This window comes from Centropristis striata, chromosome 2, assembly GCF_030273125.1.
Source record: "Centropristis striata isolate RG_2023a ecotype Rhode Island chromosome 2, C.striata_1.0, whole genome shotgun sequence".
NCBI lineage: Eukaryota > Metazoa > Chordata > Actinopteri > Perciformes > Serranidae > Centropristis > Centropristis striata.
The window spans coordinates 191,472-212,781 of NC_081518.1; the positions used below are offsets into that span (position 1 = coordinate 191,472).

A 21,310-nucleotide genomic window follows, 5' to 3' on the forward strand; every position below is an offset into this window, starting at 1 on the left:
ATATAAATATATACATGTATAAATATACACATATATAAATATATTTACATATATAAATATACACATATATATAAATATATATAAATATATAAATATAAACTTTGGTCATGTTTTCTCTGTCAGATGTTTCTGCTGATGTGAATCTCTCTTTTTTTAGTCAAACTGTTTTTAACTCTTTCGCTGCTGGACTGAAACGCTTTAAACAACATATTGACATGAATGAAATGTTTTTGTGTTCATGTTTAATGTAGCAAACAGAAGAGAACATTCACTGGAGCCTGAATAATATGAATTATGTCTATTTATAGACACAGTAGGATGTGTGACTACTGACCTGATGTTTTACTGTCATGTTCCATAAATACATCTAATTATTAACAATATAGTGATTCTGCAGCCACTGTGATTTAAAATAAATGTTGGTGTAAATGTATTTAACCCTCTGTGGTCTGAGCCTCTTTACCCTTTATATACCACATAATATTTAATATACTCGTGTTTGGTATTTAGTATTTTCTCAGCACAGCTTCAACATGATCTGACTATTATTTTCTCACTTTAAGCCACTTTATTAACATATTGAGCCCAAAAATACTCAAAAATCATGAAATCTGACATTAAATCAGACCTGAACATTTTTAAAATATGTTGTAAATATAAACACATAAAAGGTCAAATTCAAATATAATGAAACTATAAATAAAAAATGACCATAAAGCATGTTTACTTATAGGAACAGTGTTAGAGGATTAGATGCCTGCCTCATCTAATCCTACTTTTACACCTGAATAAGTATTTCTGTACTATCAGATTAAAACGATCATATCTTTGGTTTTAAATGACGTCAGAACGAACAAGAAACTGGAGAAAGTTTGGACTAACTGACTTCGTTATTAATTTAATCATAGTAATACGTTGATAAAGTGTCAGTGGGACATTAAATCACAACTAATTCTGACTTTTTCTTCTGGCTCATTTCTAAATAATATAGGAAACTGACATTTTCTTTTGTGATTAACATGCATAATACACAGAATATATATATATATATATATATATATATATATATATATATATGGCATTTGGAGGGATGATATCTAGTTAAACATGCAACATTCTCTGAGCTGCGTTAGCATCGTCTGTTTCTGTTTTACTCCTTTTACATTAAAATATTGTGATCATGTTAAGGAGGCTTTATTATATGAAGGTTTTAACCAAAACCAAAGGTTTTAATATATATTCTCAGATTTTCTATATATATATATGGCTTGAGAATAACGGTTGTTTCCAACTGTTTTTTTTTTTCAACTTTGACCCAGAGTTGAAGTCAGCTTGTGACTGATGTTCAACTTCTCCGGCACATTACTGCAATGTTTACATTACATATCGTCTGTCTGGGAACGCTGGGACCTGGTTTATCAGCTACTGGGGGTACTGGTGGGGGGGGGGGGGGGGGGGGTGCAGCAGTTTGTTGGTTTGTTGGCTGGAGAAAAGCATCTTTTTTAACATTGAAGCATGTAAACACTGTCTAGTAGAAACCTAAAACACTAGAATGAGTTTATAATGAGCATCATAGTTTAATGTCACAGATGTTGATTAATGCTGATTAATTTTTATTAATGTTGATTAATGCAAGTTGAAGCCGTTTATCCCAGAAAACTTAGTGTCAACGTGTTCATCTACAAAAACAGGCCACCAGATCCTTTACTTCAGTTAAAGTACAACACTGTGAAATGTGTACAAGTATAAAGCTGCATAAAGTACCTCAAAACTGTACTAATGTACAGTACTTGAGTCAATGTACTTCGATACATTCCACCATTGCAGGAGTTTATTCTAAAAATTGTTTTTCCTCTGTGTTGAAAAAGAAAACTAGCCCTAACCCTTCAATTCAATACAGGTAAAGTCTGATCATGTAGTAAACACATCCAGAAATACAAAGAATACACACTGGTTTTAACAAAGACACAACATTTAAGTTGATCCATAACTTTTGGCCTGTAGTGTAACAGTGCATGCGAGTTGTAATATTTGACTCCAAACAGACAGAGAACAAACAGAACAAACACAGAACAAACACAGAACAAACAGAGAACAAACACAGAACAAACACAGAACAAACACAGAACAAACAGAGATGTTTGGGCTGGAGTTGATCCAGCTGTTTGTCTTTGATATCCTAAAATAGTAAAATGCTGAGATCTAGTTTGATAGTAACTGATTGAGTTGATTCCCAGAGAAAGATAAGCTGAGAGGGAACTCTGAGTACAGCAGGTACAGCGACTGTCACTTGTTCAAACAGGAGTGGCGAAAATGAGCAAAACGCTCCACATTCCTAAATGTTTCACTGTGGGTTCAATTTCAGCTTTAACCTTCTGTAAAAACTACATAAAGTCATTTATTTGACTTATTCTTGCAACTTGGAGATGACAGGGTCTAAACTGATAAAAAAGGTGTTTAAAAACCAGATCAAACAGTAAATCTGAGGGAAATGATCTTGCTGCATGTACAGATAATTTACCTTGACAAGATTTATTAAATTAAGATTATTAAATCTAGAAATCAGCATGTTGAACACTTAGAATAATAAATGAACTCTTAAACCAGATAAATAAAGCTGCCAGCAGTGATGAACTGGCCCGAGCAGAGTGACCTGATGATTATTTGGTTCTTACCAAGATAAAAAAAACTTTAGATTTAGAAGTGTTAGATCATTGATCTGGTTTTAAACAGCTTTTTATTATCAGTGTGAATAAAGGATGTGAGGTCTCTCTCAGTGACTATCAGCCGGTTGAACCCCCCCCCCCCCCCCCCCCCCCCTTACCTTTGCTCTGTCACTACGTGTCGACCTGTCGGCCTGCAGCCAATCAGCACTCGACCAAATCTCTTGTCCTGACCTGTGAGTCCTGGTGTCCCTCTCTCTCTACAGAGTCGTGAGTTTAACACTCTGACTGTAATAATCTAAAGAGTTACTGGAGGCCCTCGGCTCATTATAACTGTGTTTCACCTGATAAAAACAGCTGTTTTAGAGGATTAACCTGTGAGTGTCCGGCAGCATGTCTGTGGTCAGAGTCGTCTTCTGTCTGCTGCTCACGTTTCACCTCAACGAGGCAAAGAAAGTCTCCAGATCAGGTGAGTCACGTGTTGTGGTGGTGAGATGAAAGATATTTGGGGACAAATCATACGATTACATAACGTTTAACTGATGATTTAATGCATGAATTAATGAAGGATGAACTGTTGCATTAGCTCATCCAGAACACAACATACACTGTAAAAATGTTTGGAGAAATTACAGTAAAACTCTCAAATTGCATGAGAAATGGGGCGTAAAATTAAAAATGCATATCACCGTAGTAGACACTTTTAGTTATCGTAAATCAAAGAATAGTACAAAACTTTTGAAAAACTGTAGAAAGCACAACGTTTTATAAAGATTATTATGAAGATATATTGTTACAAGGACACAATTAACCTAAAAATAAGGGACTTCTCAGTCTAAATTATAGTTTTTGCTGATATTCACATTTAAATTTACAGTAGAAAACCCAATCTGTAATTTGACCACAGCTGCTGGTGTTTTAAATGATAGATTGTTTTTTACAGATTATTCTCACAGGAAATGTGATGCTATTTTTATGATCTCCACTTAATCTGTCAGTTGTCCCATGCTAGATGATTTTATTAATGGTAAACAAAGGGGAGATATGACAGATGCCACAATAATTAATGATGCATTAGTTTAACATTATTTAACTTTATTATTTTTACTCTGATTATAAAATGTTACCTTACTGCCTTTATGAATGAACAGCCTAAATATTAGTATATAAACATTATATTAATAATTACTCAGCCTGATGTCACAAAGTTCACATGTTGGGAGCAACATTATGTAACTATGTAATTATGTAATCAGGTTCAAACTCCTGCTGACAGTTAAAGTCACCAAACTACAGTTCAAAACATTTTTAAAACTTTTTTTTTTCTTCACAAAATTTCCTCAGAAGTTTAATTTACAATAAACATCAACAGTAACTTAATAAATATGACATATTCTTAATACAACTTCAATGTTTTACAGCGTAAACATTAAAATATCTTTTATCTAAATTGACGGATCTTCTCTCCTCTAGAAGTGAAAATGAACTTCAGCTACACAAAGTGTGTTTTAAAACGATTAAACCTCAAACAGTCAGCAGCTCTCTCTCATTTTATCTTTCATTTGAATAATATTAATGAAAAATACATAAAAATATATCAAACGACTCCAAGAACTGAGATTTTATCTCCTGGTTTCTTCACATTTTGTTCTTGTGTCATTGAAAAACACGTCTTTTGTTTTATTATTATTTTTTATATTATTTATTGATTATTTTGGGGGCTGAATTGATATTTAGGGTTAGGGTTAGTTATTTCTGCTAGTTATTTCTTTTGTTGTATTTAGTGTTTTAATTATAGGATGAATGAACTGTACATTATAGTTCAACATACAGATAATAAACAAACATTAGCTCCTAAATATTGGGCTTTTTTATTAGATCTGCTTCAGTTACATTAGTTCAATTTGTTCATAATAATTCTAAAATGAATTTGATTTGGTGAATTCGGTCATTAAACAGTGAAGTAAACTCGTCTCAGGGTCACATGGAAACTATCAGAGCATCAAACACACTTTTATATTGCACAAACAGTATTAAAGTAATTAGAGAGTGAGATTAATAGAGGACACTGTGGTGACTAATGAGTCAGACGGCTTTAATTGACCTCCGTGTTCTGATAAATAAACAGTCATAAAGTGAAGAGACACACCAAGAAATGTGGGATTCAACCAGCAGATGATTGATGGATAATTATGTTTCATGACTTTCACTGTGAAAATGTTTTCATGATATCAGCAACCAGCAACTGGATCAGCGAGCGTCGAGGCGCCGAGTTTCTGGTTTATTATCATTGAAAAGTAAAATAATAAAAGTTCTGGACATGAATCAATGACAGTTAGAGAGGAACTGTAATGATAGAGTTGGTTAAAGTTAAAGAGAAGCTGATGTTGTTCATCAGGAGGAGATTATATCAGACACGAGGAGGAGCAGAGAGTCTGGATCACATCCACTGGATCACATCCACTGGATCACATCCACTGGATCAGACTCATATATATATATATATATATATATACTCTATATATAGAGTCAGGGGCCCCTCTGGCCTTTACCGATAAAATATCTCTCAAAAAGACACAAACCAAGCAGGAAGATACTCAAAATGACCACAAAGAGACACAAAACAACTACAAATATAGCCAAACAACTGCAAAGAGACACAACAGCATTGAGAGAAAAACAACTACAAAGGAACACAAAATGACAACAAACAGACACAAGACAACTATAAAGAGGCAAACAGCTGCAAAGAGACTCACATAACTTTGAAAATAGCTAAAACAACTATCAAATAGACACAAAATAACTACAAAAGGACACAAAACAAATAAAAACCAAGGCAAACAACCACAAAGAGATGTAGAACGACAACTTCAAAGGCTCAAACAATCATAGAAAAAGAACAAAATGTAGAAAACGACTCTAAAGTGACACAGAGCAACAACAAAAAGAGTCTCAGCAGTAAAGTGTGTGTCTTGGTCCTGTGTGAGAGGCGTGGTGGGGCCTTTTCTGGGCCCCGGGGCCCTTTGAGTCATAATTCACCCATAAAGGCCTCAGCAGGACGTTTGTTTACTCTCAGATCATTTATTCAAAACCCAAATTAAAAGATTTATTCTGCTGTGGAGTGGACAGGTGGAGTTCATGTGTAATGATTGACCTGACTGTAAACACACAGAGAACAAACAGAGGAACCAGAACAAACAGATAAGTGGAGCTAGAACACCAGGAGAACCAACAGATAAGTGGAGTTAGAACACCAGGAGAACCAACAGATAAGTGGAGTTAGAACACCAGGAGAACAAACAGATAAGTGGAGTTAGAACACCAGGAGAACAAACAGATAAGTGGAGTTAGAACACCAGGAGAACCAACAGATAAGTGTATCTGTTTGTTTCCAGGAGCAGCCATCCTGCAGCAGAAGGTTCTCCTCAGTGAGAACCAGCCTGCTGGCAGCACTTCATCCTTCAGGATGTTCTCTGGAGGTGAGGAGGAGAACTGCACCTTGGACCCTCTGCAGCTGCAGACCTTCACCTCCTGTGGCTTCAACAGCAGTAATCCCCTCATCATCATCACTCACGGGTGGTCGGTAAGGTCAACTCCTCTTCCACTCCGCTGCCTTAAACCACTGCATACAAAACACGCAGCTCAGCTTCATGGATGGATGACTGCTGGCATAGTTTCACATGTAAATGTAGCATAGAAATCCCTGAGGTGTCCTGAAGTAACAGAACATGAAGTAAACATGAAAGACGCCCTGCGAGGACCCAGTTAAACGTCCCACAGTGTGAAAAACTCAGATATCCATGTATTATTTTTATTAATCTGTTATATATATATACAGTCATGGAAAATATTATTAGACCACCTTGTTTGCTTTAATTTATTGTTAATTTTAATACAACTAAATGTTCATGTGTTTGGACAAATATAATGATAACAACAGAAATATCTGATAAGAGTTTAATGTAAGAGCTGATATCTAGACATTTAACATGGTTTTATTCATAATGATGTTGGTTATCATCAATAAAACCATGTTAAATGTCATCCGCCGCCATCTTCTGACCAAAGTCTGTTACTGCAGCTTTGTTTATTCGCTCTTAACCAACTGATGGAAACGTCCCAAATTATCATTTTCTTTAATGCAACATTTAAAAATTCTGCTTCAAAATTTGCTTCAACTTTAATGGAAACACGCTCCAGTCTGAGAGCTGATTGATGATCAACTGAGTCTGTTTTTTAGCGTCTCTGAACCGAACCAAGCACCAAACTGTGACAGCTATAGCTGTAGGGACCGGTGCTCGGTGCTCGGTGCTCGGTGTTCGGTGCTCGGTGCTCGGTGTTCGGTGCTCGGTGTTCGGTGTTCGGTGTTCGGTGCTCGGTGTTCGTTGTACGGTGTTCGGTGTTCGGTGCTCGGTGCTCGGTGTTCGGTGTTCGTTGTTCGGTGTTCGGTGCTCGTTGTACGGTGTTCGGTGTTCGGTGTTCGGTGCTCGGTGTACGGTGTTCGGTTTTCGGTGTACGGTGTTCGGTGCTCGGTGTTCGGTGTTCGGTGTTCGTTGTTCGGTGTTCGGTGCTCGGTGTTCGTTGTACGGTGTTCGGTGTTCGGTGTTCGGTGCTCGGTGTTCGGTGTTCGGTGTTCGTTGTTCGGTGTTCGGTGCTCGGTGCTCGTTGTTCGGTGTTCGGTGCTCGGTGTTCGTTGTACGGTGTTCGGTGTTCGGTGCTCGGTGTTCGGTGTTCGGTGTTCGTTGTTCGGTGTTCGGTGCTCGGTGTTCGGTGTTCGGTGCTCGGTGCTCGGTGTTCGGTGCTCGGTGTTCGGTGCTCGGTGCTCGGTGTTCGGTGCTCAGTGTTTGGTGCTCGGTGTTCGGTGCTCGGTGTTCGGTGCTCGGTGCTCGGTGTTCGGTGCTCGGTGTTTGGTGCTCGGTGTTCGGTGCTCGGTGTTTGGTGCTCGGTGTACGGTGTTCGGTGTACGGTGTACGGTGTTCTTTTTTCGGTGCTCGGTGTTCGTTGTACGGTGTTCGGTGTTCGGTGCTCGGTGTTCGGTGTTCGGTGTTCGTTGTTCGGTGTTCGGTGCTCGGTGTTCGGTGTTCGGTGCTCGGTGTACGGTGTTCGGTGTTCGGTGTACGGTGTTCGTTGTTCGGTGTTCGGTGTTCTTTTTTCGGTGCTCGGTGTTCGGTGTACGGTGCTCGGTGTTCGGTGTACGGTGCTCGGTGTTCGGTGTTTGGTGCTCGGTGTTCAGTGTACGGTGTTTGGTGCTCGGTGCTCGGTGTTCGGTGCTCGGTGCTCGGTGTTCGGTGCTCGGTGTTTGGTGCTCGGTGCTCGGTGTTCGGTGCTCGGTGTTTGGTGCTCGGTGTTCGGTGCTCGGTGTTTGGTGCTCGGTGTTCGGTGCTCGGTGTTCGGTGCTCGGTGCTCGGTGTTCGGTGCTCGGTGTTCGGTGCTCGGTGTTTGGTGCTCGGTGTACGGTGTTCGGTGTACGGTGTACGGTGTTCTTTTTTCGGTGCTCGGTGTTCGTTGTACGGTGTTCGGTGTTCGGTGCTCGGTGTTCGGTGTTCGTTGTTCGGTGTTCGGTGCTCGGTGTTCGTTGTTCGGTGTTCGGTGCTCGGTGTTCGTTGTACGGTGTTCGGTGTTCGGTGCTCGGTGTTCGGTGTTCGGTGTTCGTTGTTCGGTGTTCGGTGCTCGGTGTTCGGTGTTCGGTGTTCGGTGCTCGGTGTACGGTGTTCGGTGTTCGGTGTACGGTGTTCGTTGTTCGGTGTTCGGTGTTCTTTTTTCGGTGCTCGGTGTTCGGTGTACGGTGCTCGGTGTTCGGTGTACGGTGCTCGGTGTTCGGTGTTTGGTGCTCGGTGTTCAGTGTACGGTGTTTGGTGCTCGGTGCTCGGTGTTCGGTGCTCGGTGTTCGGTGCTCGGTGTTTGGTGCTCGGTGTTCGGTGCTCGGTGTTTGGTGCTCGGTGTACGGTGTTCGGTGTACGGTGTACGGTGTTCTTTTTTCGGTGCTCGGTGTTTGGTGCTCGGTGTACGGTGTTCGGTGTACGGTGTACGGTGTTCTTTTTTCGGTGCTCGGTGTTCGGTGCTCGGTGTTCGGTGTTCGGTGATCGGTGTTCGGTGTTCGGTGTTCTTTTTTCGGTGCTCGGTGTTCGGTGTAAGGTGTTCGGTGTTCTTTTTTCGGTGCTCGGTGTTCGGTGTTCGGTGTTCGGTGCTTTCAGATGATGTTCACCTCTTCTATGAGTCTTATTGTTGACCTGCTATCTCCCCCTAAACACCCACTGACCACTAACACCAACAAGCTCTTTGGACAGTAACAGGTTAATGGAGCGTTTCAGAGGTTGAATACAGAATATTAAACCTTTAGAAATCCTCAGAATCACAGATATGACTCCAGTAAGAAGACTATATTTATTTTAGCATATATTCACTTTTATCTTGAAGTTTTAACCCTTTATAGTTTGAGCTACTTTATCTGCTTTTGAATCCTTTTCATTGTTTTTCAGTATTTTTAAAAAAACTTTTAACACACAATCACTGAAGATTTTAAATGTTGTTAATGTGAACACAGGTTGCAAATATAACATATAAGTGGTAAAATGAGGAGAACATCTGGTTCTATATTTCTATACTAAATACATTTGACCATATCTCTGGTTTTACTCAAATAAAAACTGTAGTAAAGTCTCATTACTGTGGAGGGAAGTGGAGAACAGGGCTGGGCTCCAGAGGGTCCAGAGACATTACAGAACGTCAACACGTTCTAGTAGGAAGCCAGATTATGAGCCTTGATATGTTCTGTTGAGGTTCTAACTGTGTCCTGTGTGTGTCAGCTGGACGGGATGATGGAGGGCTGGGTGTTCAGGTTGGCCTCCACCCTGAAGACGACTCTCGTAGACGTCAACGTGGTGATCACCGACTGGCTGCCGCTGGCGCACCAACACTACCCGACGGCTGCTCAGAGCACCAGGACGGTTGGGAAGGACATCGCTCAGCTGCTGCTCTCGCTGCAGGTCAACTAACTATCTATGATACAGTCATACATTTAGATATAGAGGAGGCAGATTAAACACCACGCAGGGACCAGATAGTTCAGGTTGTTTTCTGAATAACTCTATTAATGTAACAGGTGAACTACCAGTTCCCGGTTGGAAAGGTTCATCTGATCGGCTACAGCCTCGGAGCTCACATCTCTGGATTCGCTGGAAGTCACCTGGAAGGTTCAGAGAAGATCGGAAGGATTACTGGTGAGTTTTTCTACAAGCTTAACGTCATAATTGTGCTTTGGCCAAAACAAACATCATCTGCTAAATATACATTTATACTATAATCTTTAATCATTGTGCACCTCTTTAAAAGTTGCAAAATATATATAAATTAATATAAAAGTGACGTGAAGTCACAAAAAAAAAAATGTCAAAGTCACGAAGAAAATGTCAAAATGAGAAAAAAAAGTGTGTGTGTGTAATAATGAATAATAATGGTCCTAGGATGGATCCCTGTGGGACCCCACCAGTACTGTATCTTTGTTGTAATAGTCTCCGTTGTGTCCCTGTTGAGGTCTGGACCCTGCGGGGCGCCTGAGACTAGTGTATCTGTGTTGTAATAATGTTGTCCTGTGCAGGTCTGGACCCCGCGGGGCCCCTGGGACTAGTGTATCTGTGTTGTAATAATGTTGTCCTGTGCAGGTCTGGACCCCGCAGGGCCCCTGAGACTAGTGTATCTGTGTTGTAATAATGTTGTCCTGTGCAGGTCTGGACCCCGCAGGGCCCCTGAGACTAGTGTATCTGTGTTGTAATAATGTTGTCCTGTGCAGGTCTGGACCCCGCGGGGCCCCTGAGACTAGTGTATCTGTGTTGTAATAATGTTGTCCTGTGCAGGTCTGGACCCCGCGGGGCCCCTGAGACTAGTGTATCTGTGTTGTAATAATGTTGTCCTGTGCAGGTCTGGACCCCGCGGGGCCCCTGAAACTAGTGTATCTGTGTTGTAATAATGTTGTCCTGTGCAGGTCTGGACCCCGCGGGGCCCCTGAGACTAGTGTATCTGTGTTGTAATAATGTTGTCCTGTGCAGGCCTGGACCCCGCGGGGCCCCTGAGACTAGTGTATCTGTGTTGTAATAATGTTGTCCTGTGCAGGCCTGGACCCCGCGGGGCCCCTGAGACTAGTGTATCTGTGTTGTAATAATGTTGTCCTGTGCAGGTCTGGACCCCGCGGGGCCCCTGAGACTAGTGTATCTGTGTTGTAATAATGTTGTCCTGTGCAGGTCTGGACCCCGCGGGGCCCCTGAGACTAGTGTATCTGTGTTGTAATAATGTTGTCCTGTGCAGGCCTGGACCCCGCGGGGCCCCTGAGACTAGTGTATCTGTGTTGTAATAATGTTGTCCTGTGCAGGTCTGGACCCCGCGGGGCCCCTGAGACTAGTGTATCTGTGTTGTAATAATGTTGTCCTGTGCAGGTCTGGACCCCGCGGGGCCCCTGTTTGAGGGCGTCCACCCGTCAGACCGTCTGTCTCCTGATGACGCGGAGTTCGTGGACGCCATCCACACCTTCACCACGGAGCGTCTGGGCCTCAGCGTCGGCATCAAACAGGCCGTCGGACATTACGACTTTTACCCAAACGGAGGAAACTTCCAGCCGGGATGCAACCTGCACAACATCTACGAGCACATCAGCCAGTACGGAATCCACGGTGAGAAAACTTTATTAAAATACATTTAAAATATATAGAATAACATCAGTCAGTATGGACTGCACGGTGAGAAAACTTTATTAAAATATATTTAAAATATATAGAATAACATCAGTCAGTACGGAATCCACGGTGAGAAAACTTTATTAAAACTTTATTAAAATATATTTAAAATATATTTAAAATACAATAAAAAAAAGGAGACAATAAAACACTGAAATACAATGGGATACAATAGAATAAAATGAAAATAAATAAAATTCACTGCCCGCACAAAATAAAATATGCATGTATTCACATAAAAACCTAAAATCATGAAATCATAAAAAACCTAAAATCAGAACTCTACGTGGTGTTTTAAGGTTTTAAGAAGTGTCGTGTTTGCAGGAGTGGTTTTATTTTGGTAATAACTCTGGTTCTCCTCGTCTCTATCACAACAGTTTTTATTTGTTAATTGGTTCAGAGGAAACTCTCCGCTCGTCTCTCCTCATGTTGACAGTCTCTGTTTGACTGTTTGGACACATGACTTTAATTTAATCCTCAGAGACTCCAGCAGCTCTCTGATTTATGGATCCAAACACATCCGCATAATGTGACAGAGAGACGCATCAAAGCCTCCGTCATCCATAATCAGAGACATGTGATCAGTCCTGCCTCCAGGCTACAGCTCCTCACTGCTCCTCTCTGCTCCTCACTGCTCCTCACTGCTCCTCACAGCTCCCCACTGCTCCTCACTGCTCCTCACTGCTCCTCACAGCTCCTCACTGCTCCTCACAGCTCCTCACAGCTCCTCACTGCTCCTCACAGCTCCCCACTGCTCCTCACAGCTCCTCACAGCTCCCCACTGCTCCTCACAGCTCCTCTCTGCTCCTCACTGCTCCTCACTGCTCCTCACAGCTCCCCACTGCTCCTCACAGCTCCTCACTGCTCCCCACAGCTCCTCACTGCTCCTCACAGCTCCTCACAGCTCCTCACTGCTCCCCACAGCTCCTCACTGCTCCTCACTGCTCCCCACTGCTCCTCACAGCTCCCCACTGCTCCTCACAGCTCCTCACTGCTCCTCACAGCTCCTCACTGCTCCTCACAGCTCCTCACTGCTCCTCACTGCTCCCCACAGCTCCTCACTGCTCCTCACAGCTCCTCACAGCTCCTCACTGCTCCCCACAGCTCCTCACTGCTCCTCACTGCTCCCCACTGCTCCTCACAGCTCCCCACTGCTCCTCACAGCTCCTCACTGCTCCCCACTGCTCCTCACTGCTCCTCACAGCTCAGCTCAGGCCTCACGGTATTAGTTATGTCTCTTCAGAGGGACATCAGAGAGGACATAATGAGACAGGAGGACATAATGAGACAGGAGGACATGATGAGACAGGAGGACATGATGAGACAGGAGGACATAATGAGACAGGAGGACATAATGAGACAGGAAGACATGATGAGACAGGAGGACATGATGAGACAGGAGGACATGATGAGACAGGAGGACATAATGAGACAGGAGGACATAATGAGACAGGAGGACATGATGAGACAGGAGGACATAATGAGACAGGAGGACATGATGAGACAGGAGGACATGATGAGACAGGAGGACATAATGAGACAGGAGGACATGATGAGACAGGAGGACATAATGAGACAGGAGGACATGATGAGACAGGAGGACATAATGAGACAGGAGGACATGATGAGACAGGAGGACATAATGAGACAGGAGGACATGATGAGACAGGAGGACATAATGAGACAGGAGGACATGATGAGACAGGAGGACATAATGAGTCAATCCACTAATAACATTTGTCACATTTGTGCTTTAGCTTCTCAACCAACAGGAGAATATTTAGTGTGGAAATGATTGAAAAACAATGTAGAGCTGCAACAATTATTCTATTAATGGAACAATAATTGATTATTAAATTAATCGTCAACTATTTTGATTATAGAATAATTGGTTTGATCAGTTTTTTAAAGACAATAAGTCCAAATTCTCTGATTTCAGCTTTTCAATGTGAATATTTCTGGTTTCTTTGTTCCTTTATGACAATAAACTGAATATCTCTTTGGTTTGTGGACAAAACAAGAGATTTGAGGACGACATCTTGTGGTTTGGAGACACTCATTGATATTTTTATACATTTTACTCACCAAACAACTAATCGATTCATTGTTTAAATAATCGACAGATTAATCCATAATGAAAATAATCATTAATTGCAGCCTTAATATAATGTTGTATTTTTATGACACTGCAACAAAAATATTAATGCATATTCATTTTGTAATGCTAATCTTTCATATATGATATGATCCAATAATATAACCATCAATAATCCAGTTTACATGAAGTATATTTCAAAAATAAATAATTTATTGTGTTATTTTTTACCATAAAATGGAGTTGTTCATGGTAAAAACATTCATTTAAGGGTTTTAAATGTCCACTATGTGTTTATTTCCTGCTGAAGGTTTTAAATGTTTTAAATGTTTAAATGTGTTTATTATTTCCTGCTGAAGGTTTTAAATGTTTTAAATGTTTAAATGTGTTTATTATTTGCTGCTGCAGGTTTTAAATGTTTAAATGTGTTTATTATTTGCTGCTGCAGGTTTAAAATGTTTTAAATGTGTTTATTATTTGCTGCTGCAGGTTTTAAATGTTTTAAATGTTTTAAATGTGTTTATTATTTCCTGCTGAAGGTTTTAAATGTTTAAATGTGTTTATTATTTGCTGCTGCAGGTTTTAAATGTTTTAAATGTTTAAATGTGTTTATTATTTGCTGCTGCAGGTTTCCAGCAGACGGTGAAATGTGCCCATGAGCGCTCCGTCCACCTGTTCATCGACTCTCTGATGAACAAAGACAAGCAGAGCACGGCCTACAGGTGCAGCGACGGAGGAGCGTTCGATAAGGGAGTTTGTCTGGACTGTCGGAAGAACCGCTGCAACACTTTAGGATACAACGTCAGGAAGGTCCGCAGCGGGAACAGCAAGAGGCTTTACCTGAAGACCGGCTCCAGGATGCCTTACAAACGTACAGACGTCCTCACAATCACTAACACACCGTTTATACTCCGACCGGTCACTGTTTTATCAAGAACCATGGTTTTAGAAACCTTAGAAAACAGCTAAAACAGAAGATATAACATGACAAAAGTTCTATAAAAAATAATACTGTCACTCATAACTTTGTTTTGCTCTTATACAGTTCATTCTACTCATTTACTGGTTGTCTATTTTTATTTACATCTCTATTATCTGAACATATTTCTGTCTTTGTGCAGCTTCAGAAGCTAAATTTACCCTCTGAGGATCAATAGAAGTTCATCTTTTCTTTTCTTCTTGTTGCAACAGAGAAAACAAGCTCAGAGTTGTTCTTCCTCTTCCTCCTCTTCCTCCTCTGTTTCTCCTGCAGTCTTTCATTACCAGTTGAGGATCCAGTTTGTGGAGCAGCTGGAGAGCATGGAGCCCACGATCAGCGTCTCGCTGACGGGAACAAAGGAGGAGAGTGGAGACGTCTCCATCACCGTGTGAGTACTGAACCTCGTTACATCACATGTTATCAATATGCAGCTGTTCATAAAGAGGAAGAGCAGCTGACACACATGGAAACAACAGCATGAAAGAGATCTATAAACGGGATGATGGAGTGAATTATTTACTAGAGACTCTATTCCCCGACGTGTTTTCCTTCAAAGAGGAAACCAGAGAAGAGACGACGTCCTGCTGAAGCTGCTCACCAGAACAACTTAGATTAAAGAAGAACGGGACCTAGCAGCGTGGAGCCGTCATGGAGGCCACGCCCCCTCTGGAAAGAGTGTACGACAAACGGGTGATGAGTTATGAAAGGGGGCGTGGCTAGTGTAAATGGGCGGGAGAATTAAATTGGCTTTCTCTGAGTTAACTGACACATCATACAAGTTTCTAGGACAAACGGTTCATTCGTTATGAAAACGGGGCGTGGCTAATCTATAAGGGGCGGGGCTTTATGAAATATTGTTATGTAGAACTGTTCAGTGATGGACCATCATCATGCAGGACAAGTTTGAGTCAGATTGGACAATGTATGGTCAAGTTATACAGTCTCCTGTTTTATACCAAAACGCCATAATTTGCCGCCATGCCACGCCCACATAGTGTGACGGTCTGCAAAGCTTTTAATAACTGTTGATGTCAAAGGCCTTTTGATGGTACTGACCAAGTCCCAAGTCGATCGGATTAAATCTGTAGGAGGAGTTTGGTTCTTGAGACTTTTTGATTCGTCTTCCCATGAGACATGGATGGACCAAATGTCGTGTCTCTACGACAAACCTGTTTTAGGGGCTGATTTCTAGGGGGCGCTAGTAGGTCATTTAGCCACGCCCATTGCTGAAACCAATGAAATATGTAAATTTACAACCGGATTGAAGTTTGTCCCAAATTTGGGGAGTTTCTGAATATGATAAAGCCTCAAAAACACGATTCATTTACCGTTATAATAAACGGACCAATTTCAACAGGGTCCTCGTACTGTTAGTGTTTGGGCCCTAACAACAGGGTCCTGGTACTGTTAGTGTTCAGGCCCTAACAACAGGGTCCTCGTACTGTTAGTGTTCGGGCCCTAACAACAGGGTCCTGGTACTGTTAGTGTTCAGGCCCTAACAACAGGGTCCTCGTACTGTTAGTGTTCGGGCCCTAACAACAGGGTCCTGGTACTGTTAGTGTTCGGGCCGTAACAACAGGGTCCTGGTACTGTTAGTGTTCGGGCCCTAACAACAGGGTCCTTGTACTGTTAGAGTTCGGGCCCTAACAACAGGGTCCTGGTACTGTTAGTGTTCGGGCCCTAACAACAGGGTCCTTGTACTGTTAGAGTTCGGGCCCTAACAACAGGGTCCTCCACTGTTAGTGTTCGGGCCCTAACAACAGGGTCCTCCACTGTTAGTGTTCGGGCCCTAACAACAGGGTCCTTGTACTGTTAGTGTTCGGGCCCTAACAACAGGGTCCTGGTACTGTTAGTGTTCGGGCCCTAACAACAGGGTCCTGGTACTGTTAGTGTTCGGGCCCTAATAATAAATGTTTCAGCCTGTTGATTAATAATCGTTGTTTTTTATTTATTATTTATTTATTCTATGTTTTTCTGAACTCTTTCAGCTCGGAGCAGATTCACGGGAACCAGACGTTGAGCTTCCTGATCACGCTGGACAGAGATCTGGGGGATCTGATGCTGCTCCGGATCAACTGGCACGGATCGGTTCTGTGGAAGAACGTGTGGAACCGAGTCCAGAACATCGTTCCGTGGGGCGGACGCGCCAAGAAACCACAGCTGAGGGTCGGAAAGATCAGCGTCAAGGCCGGAGACACGCAGGAGAGGTACGTTCACTGCATCTCAACAAACCATCAATAAATATCATCAATAAATATCATCAATAAATATCATCAATAATTAATGAACGGCCCGATTTTACTGCATCATATTTTATAATTAATTAGTGGGTCATTATTTCATTAACCCTCTGAACCGCTCTGTGAAATATGGTTCTTTAATAGATCGCCAACAATTCACAATTTATCACAGAAACTAACTGTAATAACAGGCATTATCATGGGAAACTGAACTTTCCCACAGTCCTTGAACACATCAAAGGTTACAGAAGCTTCCATTAGAAAAAGTAACCAAAACGAACCATAAAACTGAAAATTCAAAATCACTTTATTCTACTTCTCAGTTAAAATGTTGCCAAAAATAAACTGAGCAGAGGGGAGAGGACAGGAGAGGCTGTTTACACAGAGCTGAGAGGAGAGGACAGGAGAGGCTGTTTACACAGAGCTGAGAGGAGAGGACAGGAGAGGCTGTTTACACAGAGCTGAGAGGAGAGGACAGGAGAGGTTTGTTGTATAACATGTGGATGTAATCTTTATGACACTTGGAAAAGTGTTTTATATATATGTATATATATATAAAAAAAAATAGATTTTATTTAAATTAAAAAAAAGATTTATTAGAGAAATTCATCTTGTATTGTTTCTGTTTTTATGATTTATGTTGTTACAGCTGAGTTATTCTGCACAAAAGACATTTTGAGTTGTTCACACTTCTGTAGAAAGAGAAAAAACAAACAGAAGAATAAATAAAGAAAACACAAACACATTTGCCAAATAATAATAATAGTTTCCAGATACAGAAACATGATGCAGAGAAACCTTCATTTATTCCTCCGCAGGCTTCTAACGCCACCTAGTGGACACAGAATATAAATATAATATAATATAAATGATCCTTCATGATGAACGGACTGTTCACACGGTTTCTCTTTTTTATTTTTTATATACATTTTATTGACATATATATACATATACAAGCTTCTTCTGCTTTAAGACTAATTAGAGCAACAACAGAATATCAGAAAAAGTGAATTATTATATTCTCACAAAAAATCAGAACCTAAATGTGGATTATAATATAAAAATGTGTTGATGTTTCATGTGTTGGCTGATGTTATACAGTCATGTGTTTTCTCTTATTTATTGTTCATTTTAATGTCTAAAGGTTCATTAGTTTGGACAAATATAATGATAACAACTGAAATACCTGATTAGAGTTTAATTATCTAGACATTTAACATGGTTTTATTGATGATGATGTTGGTAATTATCAATAAAACCATGTTAAATGTCTATATAATGAAACTCTAATCAGGTATTTTAGTTGTTCACTGACTCTGTTTGTGTGTTTCAGGACGTCGTTCTGTTCGATGACGGACGATGATCAACACGTTGAAATGTCGCAGGACAAAGTGTTTGTTCGCTGCAAAGAAGAAAAACAGAAACAGCGCCGGAGGAAACCCAGCGGACGCTCTGCTGCCGTTTAATAACCTGGAGTTAGAGGAACAGAAGCTGATTGAAGTCTTCAGAATGAGGAATAATAATTATTAAAGCTGTCTCTGAACAGACACGTTTCATGGAGGAATTCTGGGAAACGACTGTTTACAGTTCAGAGGAACATTAAAGTTAGTTTGTTATGTAATAAATAAACGTTAAGTATTGATCTGAGCAGTTTTCAGAGGAAATGAAGAGTTGAAGGTTTTCCAACTCAAACAACCAGAAAACGAACTCAGTTCAACGACCTTCATGACGTTAATTCAAACATTGTTAATGTATTTTATTTTCTAAATGTTTCTTATGTTTAATGATCAAAACCGACATTAGTCTGCCAATAACTTCGTATTATTAATGCACATGTTAATCAAACCCAAACCTGAGCAATAAATAGACTTTTCTCTTTTCTATTCTGTTGTTTGTTTGTTTATGTCAGAGCTGTGAGTAAACATAAACGTGTGTCAGAGCGTCTCGTCCTGATAAATGACTTTTATTGTGTCATGAAAAATGACTTCAGGCCAAACAAAGAACTTAAACTGAAACAAAACCTTACAAATCAAAAAGAGAGAAAAAACACAAAAAACAGCTAAAAGAGAAGATAAAACAGGATAAAAGTTTAAAAAATATATAAAATATATATATAAGGGTAAAAGTTAAAGTGCAGAGTTATAGTTAAGTATATTTAGTATAAAGTTAGTTTAAAAAAAGTAAAATAAATGTATTTATATATGTATATTATATTATATTCATATTTATATTATGTATCAAACATCAGGACAAACGGCAGGAAAACTAGTTAAAAAAGGACATTTAGATTTAAATAAAATCCTAAAAATCAAAGAGAAAAAACAGCTAAAACAGAAGATAAAATATGAGAAAAAATATATAAAAATAAGAGTTACATTAAAGTACAGAGTCATAAAGTTAAGAGTAAAATGAATGTAATAAAATGCTTCAGTTAAAGGCAGTAAACCTCATATCATACATTATATTATATTAATATAGTAAACCCTGAGTATTATTACTATATCACCTTATACATTATATAATATCATACCTTTGTTTTGTTCATGAAGTTCATTCTACTATTTGTTGGTTGTCTATTGTTTTTTATTTACATCTCTATTATCTGAACTTATTTCTGTCTTTGTGCAGCTTCAGAACCTAAATTTACTCTCTGAGGATCAATAGAAGTTTTATCTTTTCTGAGCACTAAAGAGACTTTTTGTGGACGTCTGATAAAGGGGCGGGGCCAGCAGAATATTAAATATATTATATTATATATAATAAATGTTTGTCTCAAAGATTAAACCATGCAGGTCTCAGTTCACATCAAGATTATTATAATTATATAATATATAACGAAAACTAACAAAATAACAAAACTTCTAAAACTAACTAAAATTATAGTAAAATGTCATTCGTTCTTGTCTTTGTCAACTTTTTTCATCCGTAAACCTTTTTGGTTGATATGAAATCTATTTCATCTATCTGGTTTTATGACTTAATAAACTTATTGGGGCTGAGATGGATCAGACAAAGGAAATAAAGGAAACATTTATTGTGACCTTATTGAATCTGGACCCAACAAATACCCCATTACAAAACAACTACAACTAATAAAAACTAAACTACAACTAATAAAAACTAAACTACAACTAATAAAAACTAAACTACAACTAATAAAAACTAAACTACAACTAATAAAAACTAAACTACAACTAATAAAAACTAAACTAAAACTAATAAAAACTAAACTACAACTAATAAAAACTAAACTACAACTAATAAAAACTAAACTACAACTAATAAAAACTAAACTACAACTAATAAAAACTAAACTAAAACTAATAAAAACTCAACTACAACTAATAAAAACTAAACTAAAACTAATAAAAACTCAACTACAACTAATAAAAACTAAACTAAAACTAATAAAAACTAAACTACAACTAATAAAAACTAAACTACAACTAATAAAAACTAAACTACAACTAATAAAAACTAAACTAAAACTAATAAAAACTCAACTACAACTAATAAAAACTAAACTAAAACTAATAAAAACTCAACTACAACTAATAAAAACTAAACTACAACTAATAAAAACTAAATTACAACTAATAAAAACTAAACTACAACTAATAAAAACTAAACTAAAACTAATAAAAACTAAACTACAACTAATAAAAACTAAACTACAACTAATAAAAACTCAACTACAACTAATAAAAACTAAACTACAACTAATAAAAACTAAACTACAACTAATAAAAACTAAACTTCAACTAATAAAAACTAAACTACAACTAATAAAAACTCAACTACAACTAATAAAAACTCAACTACAACTAATAAAAACTCAACTACAACTAATAAAAACTACACTACAACTAATAAAAACTAAACTACAACTAATAAAAACTACACTACAACTAATAAAAACTAACTGAATTTGAAAACAAAAAATCACAACACAATTAAAACTAAAACTGATGAGAAATAATATAATAAATCTATTATAACGTTGGTTCAAACGGCCGCTACATTAAATTAAATCAGTTTTTTCATAGAAACAGTGAAACCAAACATTTGATCAACTCTCCTTTATTAATGCATTTCAAGTAGTTCAAAAGAAAAATTATATTTTTGCACAATAACTTTGCAAATTTAGTAAAAATTTTCAAAGTAAGCAGAATGGAAAACAGGAAAACAAAAAGAAAAAGGTAAATAAAAACAAAAAGACAATAGAAGACGCTGTATAAAACACATTAAAATCAGACTAAATATCATTTTGGATTCTCTGTTTACATCTTTACTTCCTCTTCAGTGCAACATTTCCTCATCAACGTCGTCATAGCAACACGAGAACAAACAAACAGTTTCCCAGAGTTTAACCCCAAACGCCCAGAAATACACACAAATATCATTTTATCAACATAAAGATGATTCTCACACGCGCACACACACACACACACACACACACACACAGGCACACACACACACACACGGGCACACGGGCACACACACACACACGGGCACACACACACACACGGGCACACACACACACACGGGCACACACACACACACACACACACACACACACGGGCACACACACACACACACGGGCA

The 21,310-nt window shown here is 39.3% G+C and overlaps 1 protein-coding gene across 1 annotated transcript; it reads left to right on the plus strand.

Moving 5' to 3' along the window:
- The first annotated feature begins 2,890 nt into the window (after positions 1-2,890).
- On the plus strand, positions 2,891-19,225 carry lipca (lipase, hepatic a). Its single transcript, XM_059352249.1, has 9 exons — positions 2,891-3,132; positions 6,062-6,249; positions 9,473-9,652; positions 9,769-9,886; positions 11,096-11,329; positions 14,116-14,358; positions 14,740-14,854; positions 16,455-16,673; positions 18,040-19,225. Exons 1-9 carry the CDS (start codon positions 3,057-3,059, stop codon positions 18,170-18,172), a joined length of 1,506 nt encoding a protein of 501 aa, XP_059208232.1. The 5' UTR covers positions 2,891-3,056; the 3' UTR covers positions 18,173-19,225.
- Positions 19,226-21,310: the final 2,085 nt, after the last annotated feature.